Below are 19,349 nucleotides of genomic sequence, written 5' to 3'. Positions count from 1 at the left end.
ATGGGGAATTTTGGAGTTGTGGGTGATTTGCGCAAGGGAGCGCCATTGGTTTTGAAGATGCCCATTAGAAATCCTTCTGTGTATACGGTACGCGAAGTGTGAATCTGAAATAACTGTAGTGATATTCATCGACGACATTGTGTTGAATACTCTACAAATAGGAATAACATATACACACACACAATAAAATACTACATAAAATAATTCAAAAATAAAGGTTGTCTGTGTAAAGGAAAATTCATCATTTGTCCTCATGACTTAGACAAAGTTGTAGATATCATCCGGTAAAAGCTTTGAACGTTGCCCCAGAATGCCCATTATTCGTGATTAAAGATTATCAGAACATATTTCAAAGTTTTCGGCAACGCGAAGTCTGAAACCGCACTTATATTACTGCAGGCACTTTGTACAAGTGAAAAAATGTGGGTATGTGTGAGTTCGTTCTCAGAAAGGGTGCATAAATTGAAAATATTATGATATGATTATTGCTTATCAATTAAGCAGTCCAGATTATGATTGGCAGATGACTGATGTTATGTGTAAGTAAAATAGTTTCCATATGGCTACATTTGACTTTTACGGGTTAAACAATTGATATAGTAACTAGTTCTTAATACCATATAACGACAATATAGGAATTAATTTAACAGTTTAATTAAACTGACAAAATACATATTTTCAGTTTGAGAAATTCTCCAAAACTCGATATTTTTTCGTTATTTTTCTAAGGCAACTCTGATTCCTTTTTCGTTTTAAATACTTCCCCATACACGTATAAATCGACAATACACAGTTGAGTATGGAAATTCTTTTTAATAATCACATTCGTCTATACGGTGGGGTCAACCATGGTATGAGGGCTGCTTTCGTATAAAAATGTTTATACCCGAGTTTAAACGTTAATTAAAACCACTATAGCTTAATAGCGGGAATTACGCGAAAACCCAAATTCACTGGATTCATTCTTACCAAATATCACGATGTATTCCTCTCGATGGTTTAAAATAGATTTCACTATATTATGAGAACTCTTTTCACGCTACAACGGCAGTAGGAGTTATGGATCAATGTTGTGAATCTAAATTGCAGATGCACTGAGTAAATTTGATATGATTTTAAACCACTGTGAGTAAACTTCAATTACATGTATTATTTTAATAACGTTAAACATTAAAAATAGGACGGCTCTGAAGCACTCACTAGACGAGGGATATTTCTTCAAGAGCCAAAATATACTATATATTGGTAATTACTTACCTAAGTAGTGCTGCAAACATAAATTTTTGTCATGTGCAATTATAACATGCACTGATACAATGTTGAGATATGAATTTTTTTCATCGTTTACTGCTCAAAATTTTAAATGAACTAATTCCAAGTATGTTTACCTCTTTAGATTTCATTTTCCTGGAGGAGATGCGGAAGTACCAATTCACACCATTACCACTGGACACGTCACGAGTGCAATGGTTCAGCAACGCCTTAACCTGCAACATAAAACGGTGGCGTAGCAGGTGAGGTACAATTATTGATCAATTGTATTCTACAATTTGTAATTAAATATAAAACATTCTACAAACAATTACAAACATTTGTCGATGGTCTTGTGTAGGAGACAGATGGAAAGTGTCCAGATAGTCCGGCGGCAGTCCTAATAGTTTGCTGACAAAACACAGCCATTGTTATTCGGCGGCCCGAGAATTGCGACCCAACCCTTGGGAATTCCGCCCACTGAGGCATCTGGCATACCCCACCAAGAACACTATTATCTCGCCCATCAACCGGATATAATTGTTTGGCGGTTCTTTATTTTTGGCAAAGTGGTAAAAATAAAATCTCATAGTACTGAAAGGATTACGGGATTACGGATGTTTGCACAGTAACAGAAACACTACATTTTAAAAACTGATATCTGCTCTCTTCACCAAGTGCCAAATCACAATACATAATTATTGTACATCAAAAGCACAAATATATATTAAATGTCAAGTGAGGAAAATGCAAACGATAAATCACGATACAGAGGAGATGTACGGTTGAAACACATGATACACCCAACACAGCAAGCAAGTAGAACGTGAAGTTTTATAGGTCGTCCTCATTATCATGAGAACATGTATCATTGCTCAGTACATAAAGAGTTGGAAAGGTTAAAATATATAGTAGTAAAACTTATATAAAAGTGGAGCAATGCCTACTAACTACCCGTATAGTTTTCACTGTGTATTTCTGGGGTTTTAATATAATAGAAATATAATACAGAAAGTTAACTAGATACTAATAAAACTTTCAGTTTTCACAACATTGCATAACTGCTAAAATCCTGGAGGGGGATTATCTAAAAATCTGCTCTTAGTGCGGTTAGGAAGCTGAAAAATAAGTAAGGCTGTAAGTAGGTTAATATATAACTTAAGGTTCTGACTATCCCATAATTTGCAATATTTACATTTCATTAATTATGGTACCCTGGTGATGAGTTACCAGTTATCACCATATCTGTATAGTATAGTAGTATAAATAGAATGCGATAAAAAAATCCATAACCACCAATAAAATTCTCCATAAATATTACGACAGTTCACAGCTCTGGAGGCTTGTACTAAGAAAGAGCTACTCCCATAACGATAAAGCTAGGTTTTATGGATTGCAATATAACATTACCCTTATAAAGCATAGATAAACACTTAATAACCACCAAGAATTATAATCAATATATCAATTCTTTGTTTTGAACGTTTTTACGATGGAAGGATTGTGAAGGAAACATACTCTTATAACTGTATTTAAATCTGAGTAACTTCGGAAGATACAGAATGTTCCGCATTGATAAAGATAGAAAACTGGCACTAGCCACTGTTGAAATGCGAAGATACGACCACTAACAGGTGGATAGCGGACACTATCTCAGTCATATCTCCCTTGAGAGGATAAGAGAGGATCTTTTCCGACTCAGCGTCTACCAATGAAAGTGGGTGGGGAAGAGTGTCCATCACGTTATGCTTACAAAAACCTTTAACACTAAGGAGCCCCACCCACTTCAATAATCATCCTTCACAGTAAACTAGACCTATCGATCAAGTTATCCTTTTACGCCAGTATCTCGACATTGTGATTAATGACGTGCCGCTCCTCCACAACTATGGGTTGCTCAGAGGTAAGTGAAAAATCGGTTTTAGCTACCAGTGCCGTTTCTATTAGCAGATATAAATCAGCCACAAGTGAATCCTGTTGGGGACAGTGATATATCAGTAAGGATTATAGCTTTTGATTGAAACTAGAACAAGATAACAGGATTTCGGACATTTGCCATCGTTATATGTTACAGAAGGTATAACACGAAGTTTCGAGGATTAGAATCTATCCTCTTCGTCAGGTGGGGGGAGATATTAATACAAAGGAAAATAAAGAACAAAAGGAAGAAAGGAATTGTACCAAAAATAAAAATAAATGAAACATTGTACCAATCTAACAAACCTCAACCAACACACCTTGACACTAAGGCTAACACCAAAACATCAAGCCGGAAGTGGCTTCTTACCTTTACCCCTTTCCCTTCCTGACCATCGTTTTCCTGTCTCATTGTTTCAGATGACAAGACGCGGTGCCGAAGAAAAATCCTACAGTGATTTTCTTGTTAGTATACCATTATGGCATGTGCTGGGTGTGATTGTGATTATTGTATTCGTGACTTGTGCTCGGACTTACATTCTTTGCAGTGATAATGACTGGACTGGACTCCAAGCAGTTTTAGGGTATGTTTGAACCCTGTTCTTTCCCTTCTTTTCTTCCTTCAGTTCTTAATTTTTTAATGTATTAATATCTACCCTCACATAGAAGAGAATAGGTTCCAATCCTCGAAACGTATTGTTATACCATTTGTAACTTTTACCGATAGCAAATGTTCGAAATCCCGTTATCTTTTCAAACCTTCAATCGCCAAAAACAAACTTTAAACAAAGAACTAGAATCAGGTTATAAATATCAACTAAATGAATATCCATGTAATTCTCATTCATCGCATATACAAATAATAAACGTCTAGGGAACTTGTAATAACTTAACTTCCAATTCACACAATCTTAAGTTATAAGGTTGTATGGATTATATTATAGCAGTGTAAGTACTTAATAACTACCTACAATGTTCTCTGTGTATAACTATTATATTTTTAGGAATAGTAATAATCAAGTGTAGAATCACACACTACAAGTGCTATTATCGTATAGCCTAGTAGTTATAACAGAATAAAAATCCATACAGTTGCCACTTAGTCCAGTCAATGACGGTAAAACAACGTGTAAACTGTTTATTTATCCCATACAGCACAAATTTTCATAAAAATTTGGATTTAGGTTCTACTTGTTCTCTATTTCAAACTCAACCCTGTGCCGGGGATTACTTTTTTCCCAGGGTGGATGCCACCCTTTTTTGGGGGTGAGCAATTTTTCATTGGCATGAGTGCAAATCAATAAGTTCACTAATTCTAAGCAACTTTTGTGCCATGAAGTTTTTTCTGAAATGCAATACTTTTTCACTTATTCGCGGGTGAAATTGTCGCTTTTCAGGCAAAAAAAACATGTTCATATATAAATACAGTGAATTGTAAAGTGGCTATTTTTTACTCAAATTGGTTTGGAAGAGAGGTGAGATTTTCACTGTTTTGTTCCGACGAAAGAATAAGAATCGACATTACTCCCTTCATAACTCGCGTAGTTTTAAAGCAAGAAACTTTTGTCAAAAAGTAAAAAAGAAAGCTTTTAAAGGACTTTTAAGAAACTTCTATGAATTTCCCCCCAAAAAATGCATTGGTTTTTGGTTGTTGAACGTAAAAACTTTCCATTAAGACGTTTAAAATATTAATACTCTTTCAACAAGCAATAATTCCGTTTGCATTATGTCTGCACATATCAGAAATACACGATACTTTTTGCTAAATATTTTTTCTACAGGATTTTCCAACTAAATGTATATTTCTCCAGTTATTGGCGAAAACCCCCTGAAAACGTGGTTTCTTTAGGTGAAAACCAGAAAATGGTCATTGACTAAACTAACTGGATATGTGAACCAAACTACGTAATACTGCCAAGTTATTGCAGAGGTTTTAAGTACAGTAAAAATTTGTTAGTCTAAACGTGCGCATGTGAGCGGTGCCGCAATCAATGCCGGACATCTGGAGAGAGCGGTGTCGGACATTAAACCTGCAGTTCCATAGCTGAGTTTGCATTACAATGATGAGTAAAGTTGCGAGAGAACCTGCACAACTGCTGTCGCATAGTGTAAACTAGGGTAAGCAATTTTAATCGCGAGTACTTTACGACAGCTGCATCGTTATTTATTTCAAGAGTCGACGCAAAATCTACTCATGACACCGATATATTGGGTACATTTGTAATTAAACTTGCAGACTAGTAATAAATGAGACTCAGGTTACTCAATTAACAATATACCTGATTATATAGTAATACTAATACAGAGTACTGATACAAACCACTACTGCTATGTACTTGCAAACTTTTTCACCGTACACATAACTCTTAAAACTGTTGGTTAGCAATGAATAAGAGCCATTTCACACAATTTATAGTGTAATTCTTGTTGGGTTAACAGTGTTCAGATGCAGTGAGAAAGCACTTATAAAGTCTTACAAGATTCAAGTATATAATACACAGTACGGATATATTTCTCACTGCACTCGTAATTATAACTACATTATTATAACCCTAACATTGGTAATATGTTTTTTTTCCTGCTGAGACAGTTCTTAGTGTTGTAACGATTAAAGTATAATCATGTCATTAAAATGCGCATATTAAAGCCTAATTACGGCTCATAAAGGATTTCATTCTATATAAATATATAGTTTTTTCAGACCTAGATACTAGTCGTATAATATAAGGATAACCACCAAAATATTTTAAGTTCTAGGTTGGTAAGTATTATAGTTAAGGTTTTTAGTTAAGATTGAAGGCAGCTGAAAGTCTTAAACAATTGTTGAATGTTTGGGATAGGTCTGCAAACATGGACACACTGTTACAGGATGGTAAAAACTATTTTAACACGTATTTATTTGACCGCTACAAACTCTTTGGACGGTCCACAAATCATAGGAAGAAGATCTTAATTAGACCGTAGGTTGATATTTACTGAATTTATAGTTTTTTATTATTGTAATGCACTTCATGCTTACGACCTTCTCCCTTTACTTAAAATGTGAATTTAGATCATCCTGACCGATATTATTCTTGGTATTGTCAAACACTCACTATATAATGCCAAAAAGAGTTAAACTAACTAGTACGATGACCGGTTAAAAGTAGATAGCGGGTATTAGCAGTAGAAAATGTAACCGATTTACAATTGATGTTTGAAACATATCCTTATTTATTTCTTTTGATGAATCGTAAATATAAATAGTAATTGTGTCACTATTGAAATCTCTATGTAATGACTTGATTTCAACAGAAATGAAACAGCCAACCAAAGTCTGACTTACGGATTAACATGAAACTAATGTTAACACCAAACAAAAGATACTTTACTTTCTATTGAATTACAGATGTGAGAGTTTTAAACCATTTTAATAATTGCCTCTTAAGATTAATTACCTAACCTTTTGTTTATAGTAAAAGTTCATACTGTCGCTTGGCAATGTCAAAGCCTATCGCTGCGTGTTGTAAACAGGGTGTTTAATTCTCTGAACTATTGTATTATCCGATAATTTTGTTTTTGAAGTGTGACTTTTGAGAAATCCGTATTGAGATACTGGGTGGATTTTAACTCTATAAGTGATGACATATAAAAACATAAATTAAAGATGCTTAGCTGTTCTATATTTGGAGATAAACTATGCATTCTTGCACTTAGATTCTCATAAACCATTCTTGAATATTTTCGCTTTTTCAGGAGCTTTTGATTGGCAGGTTGGCTTTTGAAAACTTGACCTGAGCTGTGCGAGGTTAATCCATATTGAAAGTCCATACTTCAGGAGGTCAGTCCTCACACCAACCTAGTATGAATTGAAGGGCGTCATGGCACCGAAAAAGAACTCCTTCTGCAAGCACCGCTGGTCACGGCTAGTAAAGGGATCATCGTCCACTGATGGTATTTTGACTCTCTGGTCTCATCGATTCCCACCTTAACTATGACAATACTTCCCATATGCTTCAAGTAGTAACAGTTACTGCTCACCATTTAGGTATTTTATTTCCTATGTTATGCCTGTAAAAATGCCCACATTTGAGACCTCTTACATCTAGTATTAAGTTTGGATATTGTTTGTAAAACAATTTTCGAGAACTTGTTCTACTGAGTCTAAGCTCATCAATACAACTAATACAGTAATATTTTGATTTTAAATTTGAGATATTATACAATCAAGTAATTATACAAACTAATGTTAATGTAAAATTACTTATATTGGGGAGAGTAATGATTACCTGTTTTTCAGATTCAAAGATGATGTACACATAACCCTTCGGCTGATTCCCCGCTTCCTCCTTGCCCGGCCACTCCACCCGCACCTTGCCGAATTGGTTGAACACACAAATGAGGGTGTCTTCAGTGACATCCCAAGGCACACCTCCAAGGAACACCTGCAAATTTACATTATAATTGAAAATTGAACAAACAGAATTGTATTTGAACAAATTCCTAATTGAAAACGTTAAGTTTCGCGGTGTCGCATCATCGCCATTTAAGACAAAAACAACTTGAGCATAAGTATCGGCGTCACTAATAGAGACTGCATACTTCTTGTATAGGTTTTTTAGTATTTCAGATTGGTTTCTAAATTAAGAAAGTACCTGTTTTCTCAAGACATTGTGGGGTCTAAAATTACTCTTATAGGTTAGTTTCATACGTCTTTGATATCTTTCTAAAATGTCAAAGACGGCGTTGCGTCATTTCAAATAGCTAAAACAATTGTTTCACTGCAGTGTCTAACCGATTGCTATTATTCCTTATTTATTTCAGGTTAACGAAACGATTAGTTATATAGATACATGTAAGTTTTTATTGGTATCATATAGAACACTAAACTCAAATACGCGATGAAGTATTCGAACCAAAGTTTCTTAGATGTAATAATTCACAAACGTTAAGTAGAGGGTTTTATGTGTTCTTCACTTGGATTTATGTTTCCTTTTTACTACGTAAGACTGATTTATGTAAAACATAGCTCAAACTTATTTTAACTTTTGACAAATAACGTTATATTTTACGTACAATATGATAATGTTTATTTTTCGTTCCTAAATTAACTGATATTCTAATCATTTAAGACTCATGCAACTTTTTTTTCAAACTAAATAACAGTGCTGAAAAATTATTATTATAAGATTAACGTTTTAATTACGTGTTAATTATTAGACTTGATTTCCAAATAATGATAATGATCTAAATTAATATAAAGCAATCTAAAAATCTATATATATATATATATATATATATATATATATATATATATATATATATATATTATAAACCCAAGAAACTGTATTGGATTGTCGTAAATACTCAAAAAATCACTCATTAAAATACTCAATTAAATGTCTATTTATTCATCAATTTTTATTACTTCAGCACCGTGATCAGTCTCTTTAACGTCAGAAACCTGTTAGTTATATCAAGTATTATACAATTACTCTGACATTTTAGAGCATTTTAAATGAGTTTTAAAGCCTTGACGTTGGTATATTTGTATTTGAATATTTGCTGAGGTAATAATCAACTGTGACAGGTTATAAAACAGCCTTCTATACTTTCTAGTGTTGTAGTATCCTCTACCTTTGTTCTGATACAGTTATTGTTTGTATGTTACTATTACGGAGTTGTGCTTTAATCCTCTAATAAGCAAGCGACAAAGACTAAATTGTTAAAAGAATTACTTGCAAGACTCTCTCAACATCCACTTCACGCGTTTTAATTACTGTAAAGGAAGCAGAAACGAATTTTTTCTTAGGAAATTGGTGAAACCTTTTTCTTTAGCGAGTTATACTCTATGTGAATCGGCCAATTTTAAATGAGGATTTCGAAAAAGGTTAATTACTTTTCTTTTAAAATCCATTCTCAATTACTTTTCGTAAATCGGTTTTCATATCTTTACACGGTTTAATTTCGACAATTTATTTGATTTCAATTTACATTGTTTAAATGTAGTTTATTTAAGAGAGCAGGCGAATCTTATGCATGGCTGGCGAATAGCTAGTGATTCCCTCAGCACCCTGTTGCCCAGTCCAGCCACTTTTTGGGCTGATTAGCAAATGAATGTGGCAGTACATGTTATGTATGTTGGTAGCTCAGGTAATATGTACCGCACAGGGTGGCTCAAAAACAAAGCGCTGTATTTGCTCTCGAGGCCGAGAAGTGAAGGATACATGCCTTTGGTTGAGGTTATAAGTTGACCAGTTCCTTTACAAGTCTGAAGGAACGAGGTATTTACCATTTATAAAAGAAAAGTTCATATTATTCCACACTCACTGGAATATAATTTTTTTTATGAGAGAAGATGGTAATTTACCGCTGTCTCCCTTTCTCTCTGTACATTATCACATGGTTATTCTTGTCTTGAAACTTAAAGAAACAACTGCAGCCATAAACATTCGATAATGTCTGTATTTATTTTATTATGGCCTTTAGGCTATATAGCATACGGAATCAGCCTTATATTGCTTGATTCTTCCTGATCATACAGAGAATACACACATCAGCATTCAATTCAGCATTCAAGCATTCATGGTACATATTTTTTTACCATAAAAGAGTAAATGGTTTAATAAATTTATAGTTTAGTTGTTTTTCTAACAACGTGTATTCTAAGATATTTAGTTGTTAAATGGCGTAATCTAAAACTTGAAACTGTGTTTTCTACGTATCCAAGAAAACTTATTTTACAACAATTCTCAACTTTTACAGAGATCATCCATCGCTAAGCTCTAAAATGTGACTCTTTTCAAATGATCTACAGTATTGTTACTGTAAAATATGTCACCCTCTAGAAAGCTCCTTTACACGAAAGTGTCTTAAACTTAAATTTTGCCTCCTTACACGCTGTTCCAGATACACAAATTTCTGTTATTCTTAGTTATGGGGAAGAATAAGGATATAAAATATTAAACTAGACTAAAAAAATTAAACAATCTATTTTTTTTTTTTTAAGTTACTGGTGGAATTACCGTTCTTTATGTAAATATCTCATTGGTTTATGAGCTACTATAAATATGTATTCTCGAACATCTCAGTTGCTTAACCAAGAAGCTCGGTTGAGTAGATTTATTACTCAGCAAACTATATTTCCAGCCTCACAAGGTTTACTTGGTAAAAGGCTGCGATACATTTGACGCACGGTGACTTTAGATCGATTAACTCCTTAAATATCTCAAGATGGAAAAACTGATGGCAGTATTTCAGTACCTGTCATTGTATACCATTAATGTAATTTACAGTATAAGCCAATGTTGGTAACACTTAGAATTTTAGCACTTACTGACAATTAGTTTAACACTCTCTCGTACAAGAGAACCGAATTGAAACCCTGAAGACAATTTTATTTTAAATTGTAAACTACAATATTGATGTATGTATTTTTGCTAAGCTGATACACTGGCGCGTTCAGACATGAACTGTGTATAACTGTTTATAAAGACTCCACACATGATAGTATCTGTCGGCAATTAAATGTTAGGTTTCTACCACCAAGTAGGGATTATACTCTGCTTGTTTGATTGCCCATACTTTTGGATTAGTTTTTTCGGGCACCAAATGTAAGTCAATTGCTTTCAATTCCAGAGCTGTTTATAAGGTATGTATGTACTTGAAACATGTCTCGTTTTAACGTAACATATTTACGTATTGTAATACAAAATCCCAAAAAATTAGCAAATTCTTTATTATTAACTGAATCTTCTTTTGAAATACTATACTATACTATACATAAATAGGAGTGCCGGGCCTTCTCAGCCTACAATTTGATTTCATAAATATATTGAATAAGTCAAAAAGGTAATATAAAAGAATATTTGCCGCATTCTTTCGCCAATCCTTAATAAACATTTTCAATGTATTGTATTTAAAATATCTGACCAAAATATGCAAATTCTTAACGTATCTAGAAACTTTTCTTACTTTAAAGATGATATCAGAATAAGCCTAAAATTCCACTACAAGAAATACATCCCTAAAAAATAAAATAACTTTTAAATTATTTAAAAAGTACTTATTAGATCTAGCAGCAATTGACAGCTGCTAAGAATATAAAGCAAAGTGTGGGTCTTGTCAATTACCTCAGAACCCTTTTTTTTGATTTTCCGATTCAAACAATAACAAACTAGACTTTGTTAAAAACCTAAAGTTCCCTGTTATATATGTACATCAGTTACGTAATCTTAAATATCGTTTAACCACCGACGAACAAGACATTTTGAGACACCTTAGTGAAGGTCCACTACTGTAACTGTCCGGGGTGCTAAACTATACATATATATATATATATATATATATATATATATATATATATATATATACCCTGTGTGTGTATGTTTATTCCTTATATATACCAGCTATTTGGTTGAAAATGGCAACTTTCAGTCTTATTATGTCGCCACATGACAGGGATATAACCCTTATTTACGGTTTATGACCGTTTGTTTTAAGTGTGGCAGTCAATAAGAATACAATCCAAGGAAAAAATATTGTTTAGTCATTTTAAGCCTTTCACTAACCACCATTTCAGCCCCCATAAAAACTAACGCTGTCGAAGATCGATTTCTTTCTTAAGGGAAATCCCACTATCAATTCCACAAAAAAACTAGATTTTGTACAAATAGATTTTCATCTCCATAGTAACTGGCACGTAAATATTCAAATCGTTATAAAGTAAAATAAAAAGTAAAATATTTCATTTGTGTCTGAATAGTTTATATACTTTTTGTTAAATTACTGTACAAATAAAATGTTTTATTTAAATGGCATTATATTTCGGTAAAAACCATCTTCAGGTGCATAAATTGTATAAAATATAAAAAATATTTATTATATTTATATTTATAAATATATATATATATATATATATATATATATATATATATTAAAAGATATATTAAAAGTTTATAACACTTATAATAATCATAACTTTTAATCATAAAGGGCTCTTAGCTATGTTAAGGGCCATTATATCGTAGTCTTGTGCGCCGCCGTCTCATATACAAGTGGGTCGTATTGACAAGCTATGAATAACTACTACAGAGAAAAGAGAGACTTTTATCTCTCTATGTTAACTACGCAAACGATGGCAAACGCTACTTTCCTTACATGTGCTGCGCTCTAGACGGTGTACTGGGCAACTAACTCGACTCAGTGGTAAACATAGAACACTGTCCTGCTTTGCTTCTGTTCCTCTTAAATAATTTTTGTTTCTGCAAGTAGCTGTATCTTACTATATTTTTGTATCTAGTATTATTTTATATATAAAATAATAGTATCTATTTTAGTGGCTATATTTTAGTATTTGCGGACATGGTGAGTTGAAGTGTAGTAGACCGTTATTATGTAATAGTGACAATCGACAATGACAATACACGATGTATTGTCTCAAAATGGATACACCCGTTATTTATACTAAATAACTGAGGTGGATTGTATGAAAGTAATAACACAAAATTTATTCCGTTTGTTGTCTTACGCTTATAACAAATATGATATAATTTGTTTTTATAAGCTATGTTTTATGTGTCCTGACATATAATCTCTTTTCATGGAAAGTTTTCATGGAATTTTGTCTTAATTCATTTTTAAGGCTTAAAAATACGCCGTTTATTAACTGTTAGCGATATATATTTTTTTCCTACAGCATAAAATACTGTTCTAATAAGACGTACATACAAACAAATGTAAAGTTAAAAAACCATTTCTGAGTGATAGCTTTTAAATGAAGGATATACATACATGCTGACGCTATAGACATAGATATAGAGTTATATAGACTACAGTGTTAAAGGAACTAGGCTATTTTATTTATTTTTCCTTTTTGAACCATATCCCAAATTAAACAATACTAGGGAACTGGGTGGCTGAATTATCTTGTGAATGATTTTGGACATATGGCCGTCATTGTGGGTTTACTATTTTCATCTTACTACAATACATACTACTATGCAATATATTTAACTATCCATCTGCATTTTTAACTGCACCATGTATAAATAAACCAATTAAATAGTTCTGGATTCTCTCTATAGCACGAAAACATGATAGGCAACGCTCGAATATTTTACTACACTAAATAATTCATATTAAAAATAATGTATTTAAGTTTTTCTGTTGAAACGGCATTAGTCTATTATTTTACATGACCAATAAAGCATGTGTAAGACTTATGGAGTTTGGATAAGATCAGGTACAACACTCTGTAGGTTTCTAGTATAAAATATCTGTAAGAAATCACCAGAACATTCAAATATGAACTGTAACATGTCTTTAAGTCATTTTTGTGTTTAGAGAACCGTGTATTGAAGCACGGGATATTTTTACAACATTCATCTAAGAATAAATTGTTTTAACAAACTATGTAAAATATTTAGGATATATTGCTCCAAAATAGTTTCATTAGTTGAAAGTCTTTATTTCTCAGTAGTACATTACACAGAGCCACATGGGGCGAATCCTGTGCGTGACTCTGAGTTCTATTAAAACATTGTTCGTTTAATACATAACTAGATATTATGAAGAGACAGAAAAGAACACAAAAGAAAACAAAGCACTGAAAAATAATATAAAATTAGAAAATATGTAAAGGTATTGGTTAGTTAGTATACTCCATAGTATAACTGCCACAGAATAGTTGTAACCACAATTAACTTCACCATATACAGTAATTGACAAGCACTACAGAAATACTTTTCTTCCTGTAGTACGTTGAAAGATGTTTAAACCAGTTACTATATGAATAAAATAAAATAATAATATTGATTACATTAAAAATTTCAAAATGTATAAAGGAAAAGTTTGACTTTGTAGATACAGCTGTAACATAGGGCTTGTATGGATAGAATCAGTCAGCAATTTGAAATGTTCAAACTTAAAATATATAAAAGTAACGAGATAATAAAGTTAGACATATTAAAGCGAATTATTACTATATTAATAAGCGTTAATCCCATTGTACAAATTCCTAAATTTTATGTGGAATCATGAACAACGACTTACCGTTGCAAAATGAATGCGGGAATGGAATGTGATCTGTTCGTTACCCTACAATGATTGACAATATGACTTTCTGAGGACTATGGTAAGATCAGGTAAACCATGAGATGAAATCCCAAATTAAAAACATCCTGCACCGCCCAATCTTTTATGCTGTCATATTACTATTTTAATTGGCCAATCGTTATCACTCGTATGTCTGTTCTGTTCACACGAGAACATACTGACCTACAGGCTTGAAATTTAGCATGAAGCTTAGTTTCTATATGAGGAACATTGAGTTCGATGATTGTAAATATCTTTACATGGAGTTTGGCTAATATTAACGAATATTGTTCCATTAGTCTTATGGGTGCGCATAATGGTAACGAGAAAATAGAATATGAAAATTGTAAAACAAACTGTACCACAATCATATAACACTTAACATGTGGATATTTGGTGGATTGTTCATTAAAATATACATAATATTCTCAGATGCTTTCAATGAGAAAACTTGTTATAATGTCAATTCTCGGAAGACTTTGTTTTACTGGCTAAATTTAGTTTATTTCTTTTTTAATCAAGAAAAATTTAAGCGTTTAACTTAGCTACCCTTAATGTAATCTTTAACATTAATTATATATATATATATATATATATATAATGTATCAAACAATAAAAGCCACTAGGATCAACAACAAATACAATTTTTTTATACATTTGAAATTTTAATTGGCAAATAAAATATGTGATAGTACGATTTTTATCTTAAACGTTGTCAGTTAACTTCTTTTATAGTTTTAAGTTACATACACTGAAGGCAGATAAATTAACCTGCAGTAGAAGGCAGGTATTTCCAATACATTTCCAGCCTTAGTGCAATCAGCTTCCGAAACCTGCATACTTTTAAATTCATTAAAAATAAGTAAATAACGTTGTAATACTAAAATGCACAGATGGACTAACACGTTTTTTATAGAAAGTTAATAGAATAAAGGCATTAACAAATACTGAACTTGCAAAAATGTATATTTGTCATATACATTCTGCAAGTTCATATACAGACAACTCCAAATCAATGTATGTTTTATTACATAAATTGAAACTAATATTAACTTACCTTGCAGGAGAAGGTTGGGTTGTCAGACACATGTCTTGGCAGCATGCCACTCCACGTGCAGGCAGCTTCGAAAAAGGAAGCTGCAATAGAAGGATATACAAATCTTATTTTTAGCTTTGATGCAACCCTTAAATACATACTAGACTTAAATTTGTTAACATGTGTACCATTGGCGGTACAAGCGGTTAGTGCTTCATTCTCCCATACAGTAAATAAATTTCAAAGGACATCGTTACAAAACTTACACAATTAATCAGACCCTCAGCTAATATGAAAATGATATATAGCTATAAAAAGCACACACTACGTTAATCTACACATGGTAAATACTTTCATTACTCGTGTTTAGATCATTACAAATTAATAGCTGATTATGGTTTATATACTGTGGAGTGTATTATTTACTTGTCCTGAAGTGTGTAAAGTCTTATCGCCTGCGTTTAGTAAGAAATAACTAACTAAAAAGCCTACGAAATAACTTGATTTATACTCGTTTTCAACTCTGTCAGACACCCGTAAAGGGCATTAACTTTGAATACCTGGAGTCAAAGAATTTCGATGTTTTCAGAGGTGAGTTTACATTAGAAACAATACCGGTTAACAATTACAGTAATTCGGGAGTATATAAGTGGATTGAATCATGATAAATTTATACAGCGGAATTATCTAGATTCCAGAATAAAATATCTAACATGCAACAGAAATTCATAATAACATAATATTTTCACAAAGCTGGTTATAGCAATTATTTCGATCGGTGTATGGATGAACGCCTATCACGAGACATTTTATAAGCCCCTTCATTCGACTTTATAAGCGGACAAGCAAAGTAGGCTTAGCCAGTTTTGGTTTAAAATCTTTTGATTGAAAAATAGCTCTATACTGCGGTAACAAACTACCGCGAGATTGTATATTTGTTATCAATATTCAGACTTGGTATGAACAGGTAAATGTATAGGCTTGAAATACCAATAGTTAATATTAACAGATCGTGGAAAGGTAAGAAACTCGGGATGAGTTCACTGCTATAAGTTTCAAATGTCAAACTAGTAAAACATATTACGCGTTTTTGAATATTTCAAATAACTAATTCATTTGTCCAACTTTAATATATCCTATTAATTTACAACTTCATTGGTTCAAGTGTCAATTGTCCAAGTATAATTGAATAATACTACGAAATAAAGTGTTTTATTGGGTGGAGTGAATATAGTAGGATTTGCTTTGTTGCGCTGAAAATTAAGCAATTACTTAGTCTCCAGTGAATAAACATTAAAGTGGTACTAAAGGATAGTACGTACTTGACATTTTCCGTACCCCGTAGAATTTGCCCCAGGTTCATGTCAACAAAACTTAACAACTGCTACTTTTCTGTAGTGACTGCTTTGTAATTTTGAACCTTGGGGTAGGTCGGATTTTGTTACAGTTCAGTCGGGATCAGGTTGATGTGTATGTATATTCAGCGTTGGTTATATGGTGAGTTTTTGCGTTTCACTCATAAATAATTTTAATAATTTGAAAAAGAATGTGTCCATTTTTTATCTACTGAGTTCCTGCTTAACAATTGTAAAACACTAAAAGAAGCTTTGACAGAAAATGAAAATTGTTTTATGCCCCATGGCTTAATCAGGATTTAAAGTTGGGGGGGGGGGGGGTTGAAGATGTTCCACGTTCTTGGAAGATATTACACTTTGAATTCTTGGCTTTTCAATGACTGAGTGCTCTGTAAAAACTGGTCTGCTCACATAGTTGTTCACTATCAGGACCACCAGCTTCATTACTGGACAAATCGTGAAATGGTGATTTGGGCGATGCGCCTCATCGGGCAATTGAGTCTTATACCCGCTTTCGTTATTGCACGCCTCGGGGAAAGATTTAGGTGTCCTGAAAAGTAGAGTAATTACCATGCTACAATAAATGGTAAGGAAGTAAAATACTATTATTTCGTAGTAGTTGCAGCAACTATTTACTTTTTTTTATCCACTTCTACCATTGTTCCTAGTGTCAAGCGTCATCCCTCAATACAAAGAGTAACATTTGTAAAAGTATCAGTAGTCAAAGTGAAATAATGAGAAGAGCTGCAGTTGAGAACCCTATTCGGAGACGCGACGCGACGGTTGCTTTTACATCGATAAATGTTAAGAGGAGCAGATATTATTCAACGCACAGACGGTTACATACGTTATCTCTGATTCTGTACAGTCATTTTCCCAGAGAAAACTTAGCAGTTATATTTAACTGTCATTTTAACAGTAATGTGTATTAAGAGTTCTTTAGGAATTTTCTGTACACGCATACAATATAAACCAAAATTTATAGTTCATAAGTTCAATAATTTACAAGAAACATTCATAATTACACCAATAGATACATTATGAACATTGGAACTACTGCCTCCAGCACTACCAAATACTTTTCTACCATTGTCTTTATATTTTTCTCCCAATTTTCTCCCAAAATACGTTATAAAAATATCAAGGGGTAGAAACCTTTCGTAAACCTCTAGTTTAACGTTTTGGGGGAAATAATCAGAACTTTCTATCCATTTTTATCAAAAAAAAGGACGACGAAGATTCTGGATCTCTTCAGATAAACATACAACAGGAGTCAAATCTATGAAAACATCGGATTTCAGACACTGCACTAAGAGGAAAGTGAACTTAAGCTAAACTTAATATTTACATTAGATTATGCAGTTAACTAAAAGAATACCTAAATATGTTCCGAATAGATCTAGAAGTATATTTTTGTGCCAGATTTTCTATGGCCATTAAATTATAGATGATAAGTACGGGTATTCTTTACGTAGAACAAACAGAAGTGTAATGAAATCCATGTCTACTTCGCGGTACCGTTCCTAATTTCCGGGGTAATGCGCTAATCCAACGTGTATTAACTTATGCGGAGTACAATTTGCTTATATTTGTCGCATTTTTAGAGTTCCCGATTGAGCATCAGATTTGCTTTATCATTGTTATAATTTTATAATACACTATTTGTCGCAAGCAAGCCCCTGTTCAGCATCCCTGCTTGCGCACAAACAACAAAATGATCTGCGCGAAACCTTATTTTTAGAATGACAAGACTAGTACTGCCAATCCAATGCCATAGCAACGGCAAGGTGTTTGGTTGCGTACCTTCTCCTTCCACCCCTCTACCCGCTCGCTCAACCCAATCTGCAACAATATATTTTTAATTTTTATGTTATTGATACCTAAGACGTAGTAACATTGATCATAAGATGGAAGTGATAATGAAGATAATGGAAGTGCGCTTTATGTATGGTCAATCAATGCATTTATAGATTATACGAAATTGTTAATATTATACAATAAAAGATAGTTATTCGAAAAACTATATCAGAACTACTTAAGCTAATCTGATCATTACAGTCGGTTATATTCAAATACGTTGTATTAATATTATATTGAGATTAATTAAAATATTATAACATGAGTTATCTCGTTTACGTTAAAAGGATCCCTCAATATAATGTGAATCCAACCTGTCCTAAGGAGGCAAAATTTTAACTCAGGAAAGTTTTAAAACCAGTTCGGTAGTCAGGTGTAAAACTTAGTAAAATAGTAGTTGGAGATAACTTAAATGTTTTTCATTTGATTGATGCAGTTTTCCTAATTATTGCTGAAAATATATCACTTAATGGCTTCTGGACATAATAGCTTAGATTTGTTACTGAGAATGCTTTATTCTCCATTCAAATGTTTAATATTTAATTTCCTCCCAAAATTGTGTAAAGAACTAAAAGCCGCATAGGTTCTTAGCAACAATTCAAATAACAGTTTAAAATCATTTTCATTATAACAAAACATGATATGTAAGCATAAGAAATAATTTTATTTGTATATTTTAGTCATAATATTGAAGGCGCATATCTAAAAAGAGAGGAGTTTCTGCCCGATGCAGAATCAGAGAAACCATTTCTGTCACAACTTTATATTTGTCGATTTATAAGTTAAGAGAGAACGATCTTTAAATTCAGGTAAAGAACTGCACCTCGCATTACTTGGACTACTGATTATTTGGATAAATT

General features: G+C 32.8%; 1 protein-coding gene across 1 annotated transcript in view; it reads right to left on the bottom strand.

The window, feature by feature from the left end:
- The window catches only part of LOC124369864 (cytoplasmic polyadenylation element-binding protein 1-like), a 101,732-nt gene that overhangs the window by 19,219 nt on the left and 63,164 nt on the right, over positions 1–19,349 (bottom strand). Inside the window, exons 7-9 of the mRNA XM_046827994.1 lie at positions 15,299–15,378; positions 7,437–7,592; positions 1,389–1,487 (exon numbers count right to left, since the gene is read on the bottom strand). Of these exons, the coding sequence (XP_046683950.1) occupies positions 1,389–1,487; positions 7,437–7,592; positions 15,299–15,378 (335 nt within the window). The remainder of the gene's footprint in view (positions 1–1,388; positions 1,488–7,436; positions 7,593–15,298; positions 15,379–19,349) is intronic.

Source organism: Homalodisca vitripennis, chromosome X, assembly GCF_021130785.1.
Source record: "Homalodisca vitripennis isolate AUS2020 chromosome X, UT_GWSS_2.1, whole genome shotgun sequence".
In the NCBI taxonomy this organism is placed as follows: Eukaryota; Metazoa; Arthropoda; class Insecta; order Hemiptera; family Cicadellidae; genus Homalodisca; species Homalodisca vitripennis.
This window is presented reverse-complemented; position numbering and strand designations above follow the sequence as displayed.